The 8,002-nt window shown below is 46.0% G+C and overlaps 1 protein-coding gene and 1 pseudogene across 1 annotated transcript in view; both read left to right on the top strand.

The window, feature by feature from the left end:
- Positions 1-3,447, top strand: part of RTF2 (replication termination factor 2) — a 43,702-nt gene extending 40,255 nt beyond the window's left edge. Inside the window, exons 7-9 of the mRNA XM_040248638.1 lie at positions 1,782-1,836; positions 1,941-2,036; positions 2,795-3,447. Coding sequence (XP_040104572.1) covers positions 1,782-1,836; positions 1,941-2,036; positions 2,795-2,949 — 306 coding nt within the window. The 3' untranslated portion in view covers positions 2,950-3,447. The remainder of the gene's footprint in view (positions 1-1,781; positions 1,837-1,940; positions 2,037-2,794) is intronic.
- Positions 3,448-6,225: 2,778 nt separating this feature from the next.
- LOC120869357 lies at positions 6,226-7,657 on the top strand (annotated as a pseudogene).
- The last annotated feature ends 345 nt before the right edge of the window (positions 7,658-8,002 follow it).

The following is an 8,002-nucleotide window of genomic DNA, read 5'->3' on the forward strand; positions in this document are numbered from 1 at the left end:
GTTCCCTGAAGTGGTCTTGTACAGGGTTATTACAACATTCATGAGGATAAAGAGCCACTCTGTGTTTTAAAGGGGTGACTTTAGGTTTAGGAGCAATTAAATCTATAAATGCGTTCATTTTAAGTTGGTTTTCTAAATAGCTGTGATCTCATTATCAAACGAGCAAAAAAAGAAAAAGTTTGAGATGTTTTTGACAGAGGACATTTACCAAAAAGGATCTGCTTGTCCTTGATTGCTACTATCAATCAAGTTCAGTTTTTAGAAAGCACAGAAGGGGAAGATTGTGTTTTGAAGGAAGTGTTAGTGGAGATGGTGGTGTGGTTGTAGCCCTCTTACCTTAGTTGTCTCCTGTGTCCCAGGCTTCCGCCAAGCTGTTGAAAGCCCAGCGGAGCTAACCTGCCCATCTCCGCAGGGTCCTCCCTGGAGCTTCTGGGAATGCCTCTTAGAGACGGCTGCCAGGAAACCAAAATATTTCCCAAATATACCCACAGCTAAGAATAGGACATAGCATTTCCTTTCTAATGCCCCATTGCCCATGCTTTTCAAACATCATAACCTTAGCTGTGAGTGGAGGGCTTAGAAGTCAGTTTTCTGTATTATTTTTGAATCATGATGTGTGACCCTCAGAGTTGAATGCATGTCTTGCCTGTTTGAAATGAACAGGACATTGTGTTTTGTACAGGTGTTATGAATCACATGGCATATCTATATATTACGAGCCCAAGAGGCCACTGTCTGAGCAGGGTCTCTGATGTTTTCTAGAGATGGGATGTTTGTTTTCTAGATATGGGAGCCTCCTGAAAGGGTTAGGCTCTGTATCTTTAGCACCACCTTTTGCATACTGAAGGAAATGGCATGATTAAAGTAAATTCCCTCAGTAAAGAGAGTCCTGTTTGTCCTATGATTGAATCAGCTGTGTGGTTTTTACTATTCTTTTTCTCTTAATGCTTATTTATTTATGGCTGCACTGGGTCTTCATTGCTGTGTGGGCTTTCTCTAGTTGTGATGCATGGGCTTCTCATTCCGGTGGCTTTTCTTGTTACAGAGCATGGCCTCTAGGGTGTGCAAGCTTCAGTAGTTGTGACGTACGGGCTTAGTTGCTCCTCGGCCTGTGGGATCTTCTCAGTTCAGGGATCGAACTTGTGTCTCTTGCATTGTTAGATGGGTTCTTTACTGCTGCGCCAGCAGGGAAGCCCAGCTGTGTGGTTTTTAGAAGTTCCATTTCGTAATTTTTTGCTGACCAGCTTAACTATTATGAGCAACAGAATTCTAACAGAAGTAATCCACGGGTGAGAATTGGCTAAAATGTTCTTTAGTACAGGCCTCAAGTCCTTAGTTAAATACACAAATGTCAGAGCATTTTGACCACTTTGAAGAGGTCTTCCTGAAAAGGTTAGGATTCAGTCCATAGTTACCCTGTCTGGATTTTATGTTATTATCCAGCTAACTGCTCTTATGTGTGTAGTGGTCACTATTAAAACAGACTGTTCTCACCGAAACTTACCCTCCTCATTGAAATTGTCTGAGGATGTGGTTTTGGAATATAACTGTACAGCTGAGCAGATCTCTCCAGATGTGTATTGCGTGAGGCATAAGTGTGCAGCCAGAAACACCTAGGCAGGACCAAGGTGCAGGGCTGAGGGTCAGAGTCATCTTCAGAGGGAGCCCTGCCCTAGGTGACCTGTGTCAGCCTGAAGTTGGACTCCCAGGCCAGTGGCAGCCACAGGGACGTTAAAATCAGTGAATTGGAGCACATGTCCTCTCTCCCTTTCTTTTCACAGAAAACAAGGAAACCTAAGGCGGCAGAGTCTGTCTCAAAATCAGATGTCAGTGAAGGTAAGATGCTAAAAAGAAGTCCTTATTTAGCAAAAATAAGACCTTAGGCCTGTTTTGATAAATAAGTTCCTGCTTTGGTTTTGTTTTGCTTTGTTTTTTCACAGAAACCCCAGGACCATCAAAAATGAAAACAGGGAAGCCCGAAGAAACCAGCCTTGATACTCGAGAGAAGAAGACCAACTCGGCTCCCAAAAGTTCAGGTGGGTCCAGTTGAGATGACTGTGGGCCACTCAGACGGCGTGGTTGTGGCACTGTTTGTTGGGGTGACTCTGAAGACTGGAGCTTATCCTGATCGTGTCTCCAGCTCTCTTGGGGGCTCCCTGAGCTCTCTTGGGGGGTGACTAAGAAACAGTTGATTCACCTTGGAGCAGAAGACCTGTCAGAATTGACGCGGGTGTTCACACGTGCTGCTGTCCAGTTTTCCTGTGGAGCCTGCTCATAGGCCCAGGCGAACGGGGCGCAGAGACCAAAGACCTGACTCGGTCGTTCCCCGTTTTAAGGCTGGGTTCTCTGTGCACCAGATGTGCGCTGGAGCCAGCCTCCCTCCTCTGGCCTCCCAACCAGGAGCTGTTTGGTGGCTAGTCCAGAATTTAGAGACCCGAGTATTTATTTCACAAAGAAGAGAAGCATAGATGGATGAGGTGAGGAGTGAGTCATCTTGTGTCATGGGTTCCAGCTACCCCTCCACATACCAGCCACCTGGCCTCAGGGTCTCATGTACGTCAGTCTCTGAAGCAGGGGCCAGTGCAAGTAGTGATTAAGCTGATTTTAAATGACAGATTTACATACAGCAGCTTCGTTTGTTTTTGGGGCTTGGTGATTGAGATACTGTATTTCAACATTCCTCCCCAGAAAGGAGGAGGGAAATTCCTGGGCTTGGTGGCCTCTTGAGAATGTGATGGTTGGAATGGTCTGCAGCCCCAGCCTCAGAGTTCAAAGCTTTTCGTTTTTCCAGCAGCACACGGGATCGCTTCTGGAAAAGCCGCAAAGAGGTCCATTGCCAACAGCAAAGAGTCAGAAGCTTACAAGTCTCTCTTCACCACCCACAGCTCCGCCAAGCGCTCCAAGGAGGAGTCGGCCCACTGGGTCACCCACACATCCTACTGCTTCTGAGGCTAGCGGTGCGGCCTCAGCTGGGCCCGGTGCACTTGCTCGTCCCCTTAAAGCTGGAGCCAGGCACGGTGCCTTCAGGCACAGTGGGGACTCTGTGACCCCGCTGGCCTCGCCCGTCACCCTGTCCCACTCACCTCCACTCTGTGCACTTGGACCTTCCCGTGGCCCTAAGAGCATGTTGGCTGCATATTTATGCTCAAAATAATTAAAGACTCCAGGTTCCTCCTGGGTGTGTGATCAGCTCATTTTGACTAAAATTTTCATGGTTTTGCTGCCAATGGTTAATTAATTAAATAAGCCGAGTGAGACTGAACTTGAGAAAGGACGAGTTGAGTTTCAAGTACATTCTGCCTGCGGGGCTGTGGGAGGGAGTGTTTTGCACCAGAGCAGGGGACTTAGGGGGTTTCCTTGCTCCATCGCTGTGATGAGAAAGGAGATTTAGTTGCGCACCTGATGATTTGGTACAAAAATTAAGTCTAAAGTCTGCTTTTCCTCTCATCTCTGTGTTTTCCTTCTTCCACTAATATTTGAGTAAGAAACTTGGCAGCCATTGCATTGTTAGTGACAGTAATTCTGTGACATCATGTCAATTCCATGTTCTCTCTCAGCAGATTTTGAAAAGGGAAACGACATAAAATTGGTATGTCTCATGCATAAAGTGTGTTAAAGTCAATAATTAATGAAACTCTGCTCTAAAGGCAGGAGCATCAAGATTGTGAGCCCTGCCTTCTGGAGACAGGGGCATGTTACTGACATGGTTCTTTATAGGAGACCCAGGGCATGGGGTTCCATTAAAAAGCAGGCAGAGGAAACACAACACTGTAAGTCAACTATACTTCAGGAAAATAAAATTTTTTTAAAAGCAGGCAAAGGAGCTGGGAGAGGAGGTTGGAAGCGGGAGGGAGCAGCCTGGGGTTGGGGAGGGGAAGAGGCTGGAGAGCCAAAGCCAGGCTGCTCTGTCACCCTGTCCTCTGCCTTAGCATTCTGGGGAAGTTGGACCCCAGGATATGTGAGTATAGATGCATTCTCATCAGATCATATTAACATCAGTGAATTTTTGTTGCGGACTTTTTCCAGAAGAAATGTGAAAATTACCGTTTATGTACATTTACATACAGATACATCTAGTTATAATCACTGTGCCTATTTCTGATCAACCCTGGGGTCTCACACTCCTGTAAGCTCTCTACTCGGGAGCCCCCCGCCCCTAAAGCTAGGGGGAGTGTGAGCCCCAGGTCAGCCTGTGTGGTACGTCCGACTCTCCTCTGTCTCCCCTTCTGATTTCACATCCTCTCACGAAACTTCCCTGGGCTCGACACAGTCAGAGGCTGAGTGCAGACACCCCGTGGACCCTGGGTTGTAGCAGCAGAAGTCTTCTTTCCGAGGAATAAGTGAATCAGATGACCCAGCGGAACAGGTGCAAGCCCTGTGTCCCGCTGATTGGGATTTTTTTTGTTTTGTGTCACTTTCAGAAGCTGGTGGTTTCGAACGCAGTGGCCTGTGGGCCTGGTTGTGTTCCTGGCGGCGGCCTCTATCCACGGCACCCCTATCGCCTCACCGTACCCATACCTGCCTGGATGTCAACCTTTCCCCCACTTCATCCAGCCAACTGATCATCCCTCACACTCTGCCCGGATGTCTTCGTCAGGAAAACCTGCCTGCCTGAACTAACCTCCAGCTACCCCCTGGCACTCTTAAAGCTCTCATTTCTTACCACAATTTTTTTGTTTTTTTTGGCCATGCCGTTCAGCCTGCGCCGTCTTCATTCCCCAATCAGGGATCGAACCTGTGTCTCCTGCATTGGAGTCTTAACCACTGGATCACCAGGGAAGTTCTCTCATCAGTTTGTTTTTTCACAGTAATAACAGTTCAGTCCCTGGATTTGGAAGATCCCCTGGATAAAGGAATTGCTACCCACTCCAGGATTCTTGCCTGGAGAATCCCATAGACAGAGGAGTCTGTGTTCATGGGATCACAAAGAGTCAGACATGACTGAACAACTAACACTTTTTTCAATAGCAGTTATATTAAATATTAAAAATTAGTTTACATTTGAAATTGAGATGTCCAGTCTCCATTGTTTTTCCAGAGAACTAACAGGAAAAAAAGATCACCTAAAAGGATGGAGCTTTTTTTAAGGCTAGCTATTCACAAACTTCACATTGGCATTTTTCTTCAGTTTTCATCTCAGCTATTAGTACTTATTAGTCTAAAACTCAAACATAGTTTGCTAATGAACAACTGCACACTTCATACTGTGACCATTTGATAACTGGTCATGTAAAACATGCTCAAGTGTTGATTTGTCTTCAATTTAGAAATAGTAAAAATAAAGCAAAAAAGGTCTTTCCTAATTCCCTTATCACAATTTTAATGAAATAAATGATACTCTTAATTAAGCCAGGCATTGTACACTCAGGTGATGTCAGTGAGTGTGGATGTGAGGTGATAGGAAGTGGTGGGGCAGTAGAACGTGGCCACCGAAGGGGCGGTTCCTACTTGGCTCCAGCAGAGAGGGGCCCTGTGTTATCAGATCTTCCATACTTTTCAAGGAAATCAGAAATCTGACTTTTGTAAATGGAGCTCCCCCACCCCCATTTAAATACCTCAGCCAAAGCAAGAGATGCAGGAGACTTGCTTTGATCCCTGGGTTGGGGAGATCCCCTGGAGGAGGAAATGGCAACCCACTCCAGTATTCTTTCCTGGAGAATCCCATGGACAGAAGAGCCTGGCGGGCTACAGGCCATGGGGTCACAAAGAGTCACAAACGACTTAGCGACTGAGCACAATCCTTTTTCAGAACAGTGTAGGCCACACAAAACACATGAGTAGCTCCTAGTTTGCAGCCTCTGGTTTAATATCTTTCTTTCCCATTCGGCTTTCTGCTCCGTGGGGGCACATGCCTCGAGTCTGCTCTGCTCACCACAGTGTCTAGATTCAACAAATGGAAAAATAAAAATAGGAGATGGATCCACCCTCCCAGTAGAGCACCAGGAGAAAGCATACACTGGCAAGGAGATGGCATTTTGTCACTCCCGGCCTCTTTTTCGACTGCTCGCTGGAAATGACGCCATTTCCCTTTAAATCCTACTCCCAGGCAACCCCCTCAAGCCTCTTTATCCTCCACCCTGAAGTCATCACAATGGCCAGAGCAGGCTCTGGCTGGGGGGGCCTCTATGACGTCAGCAACGATCCAGCCCTGCCTGGCCCCTTGTCTCCAGGTGCAAGGGCATACCAGCCCACTGTGAGCCACACTCTGCATCATCTCTGCTCACCATGCAGCCTCTGAAATGGTGCTTGTTCTTGCCTCTGTGTCTGTCCTGTGGCTATGCCTTTATGTTTTCTTCTCTGAGAGATAAACCCAAAGAAACCCAGGTGAAGGTGCCCTGCGGAGGGCACTTTCGAATTCGGCAGAATCTATCAGAGCATACCCAAAGCTGGCTTGGGAGCAAGTGGCTCTGGCTCATTTTTATTGTTGTGCTGTACATGATACTGAAGTTTCGAGGAGATGGTGAGAAGAAGAAGGTAAGGGTGGCTCTGTTTGTTACTCCACATTGATTCCATCTCAGAAAACTCAGACTCAAGAGAAAGAGATGCTCTCGTTATTACAGGCAAGACTGTTAGGTATAACAAGTTTGAATGTGGAGTATCTACTCCCAGTCCTGAGTGTGCTAGTTAACTCATTTCCCCACATATCCTTAGAGAAAACTAGACCTGAGCTCACAGAGGTTGGGACTCATATAGTTGAAGGCCACCTTTTGTTTATTAGGCAACTAAAACTTTGGCTCAATGTTTATCCTGTTAAATCAGGTTTTTTTCAAATGAGGATAGATTCAAGAACTTGGCATGTTTCAGGTCAAAATTATTTACAGAGCCAGATTCACTGCCCCTGACTTTTCATTTCCCTGGCATCTGAATTATTACCAGTTGCTGAACTGAATGGAAGTGGTATCATTATTCCAAGTAAAGGAAAAGATCTGTCATAAAGGGTCAGAGGTGTAAAGAAGTAACAGCCTGTCCATGAAGTGGCTGAAGAGCTCTGAGAAGGGGATGGGAAGAGAAATACGGTGGCTTGTTCCCTCTTCAACAGACCCAAAGCTCCAGGATACTGTGTCCAAACTGATGGGAGCAGGGGATTGGCAAACCTTTTCTGCAAGAGGCCACATAGTCGATATTTTCAGCTTTGTAGCCCATTCAGTCTCTGTTGCAAGGACTCTGCCCTTTGAGCATGAAAGCAGTCATAGACTATAGGCAAATGAATGAGCCTGGCTGTTCCAATAAAGCTTTATCAACAAAAACAGCTGGCAGGCCAGATTTGGCCATCATTTGCCAGTCCTTGACTAGATCAATGCTAGAGCCAACTTCTCTCAGGCGAGCCCAACTCTCTTAGAACTCTGTCAACACAAACCAGCAATGGCAATGGTATCATTCACCCTGAGTATCTTTCTTGACAGGTGCAGACTCCTCCCGCCATTCGGGGCTGTACATTTCGCCCTCCAGGAAGGAAAAAACGCTTCACCCAACAAAAACCATGCATTCAATAGCTTAATCCAGCTTGAGATGGACCTTGTGAAATTTGTGTCCAGGGTGCGGAATCTGAAAGTCACCATGGCAACCAACAGTCACTTCAGGCTTCAGAACTTAAGGAATGTAAATCCGTAACATTACAATATATGAGATTTGGGGCAAAGACGACTTTGCCGATTGAGTGGGTTTGTGTGTCCAAGAAGGAGAGGAAAAGTTTGGTACTGACAAACTGTATCCAAACTATAAAACTGTTGTGAAGAAAAGCAATTCTCGAATTTGTGACCTTTTTCCTTTCTCATTTTTTTTTTAAACTGGAAAAAAAAAAATGTGAGGCCAGAAGCCATTGCAGTTACTGTTTTTGCTTCTTACCTCTAGAGCTGAGGGTGGAGAGAAGCGTGAAGACAGTGACATTTGCACTGGATGACAAGCTTGGCCACTGCACCATGACCTTCGTAGAATAAGGCTTGGGAGATTTTGGGATAAGATGCTAATATTATTTCTATAATAGCTTATCTTTATAGTAGCT

This window comes from Oryx dammah, unplaced genomic scaffold (assembly GCF_014754425.2).
Source record: "Oryx dammah isolate SB20612 unplaced genomic scaffold, SCBI_Odam_1.1 HiC_scaffold_10, whole genome shotgun sequence".
In the NCBI taxonomy this organism is placed as follows: domain Eukaryota; kingdom Metazoa; phylum Chordata; class Mammalia; order Artiodactyla; family Bovidae; genus Oryx; species Oryx dammah.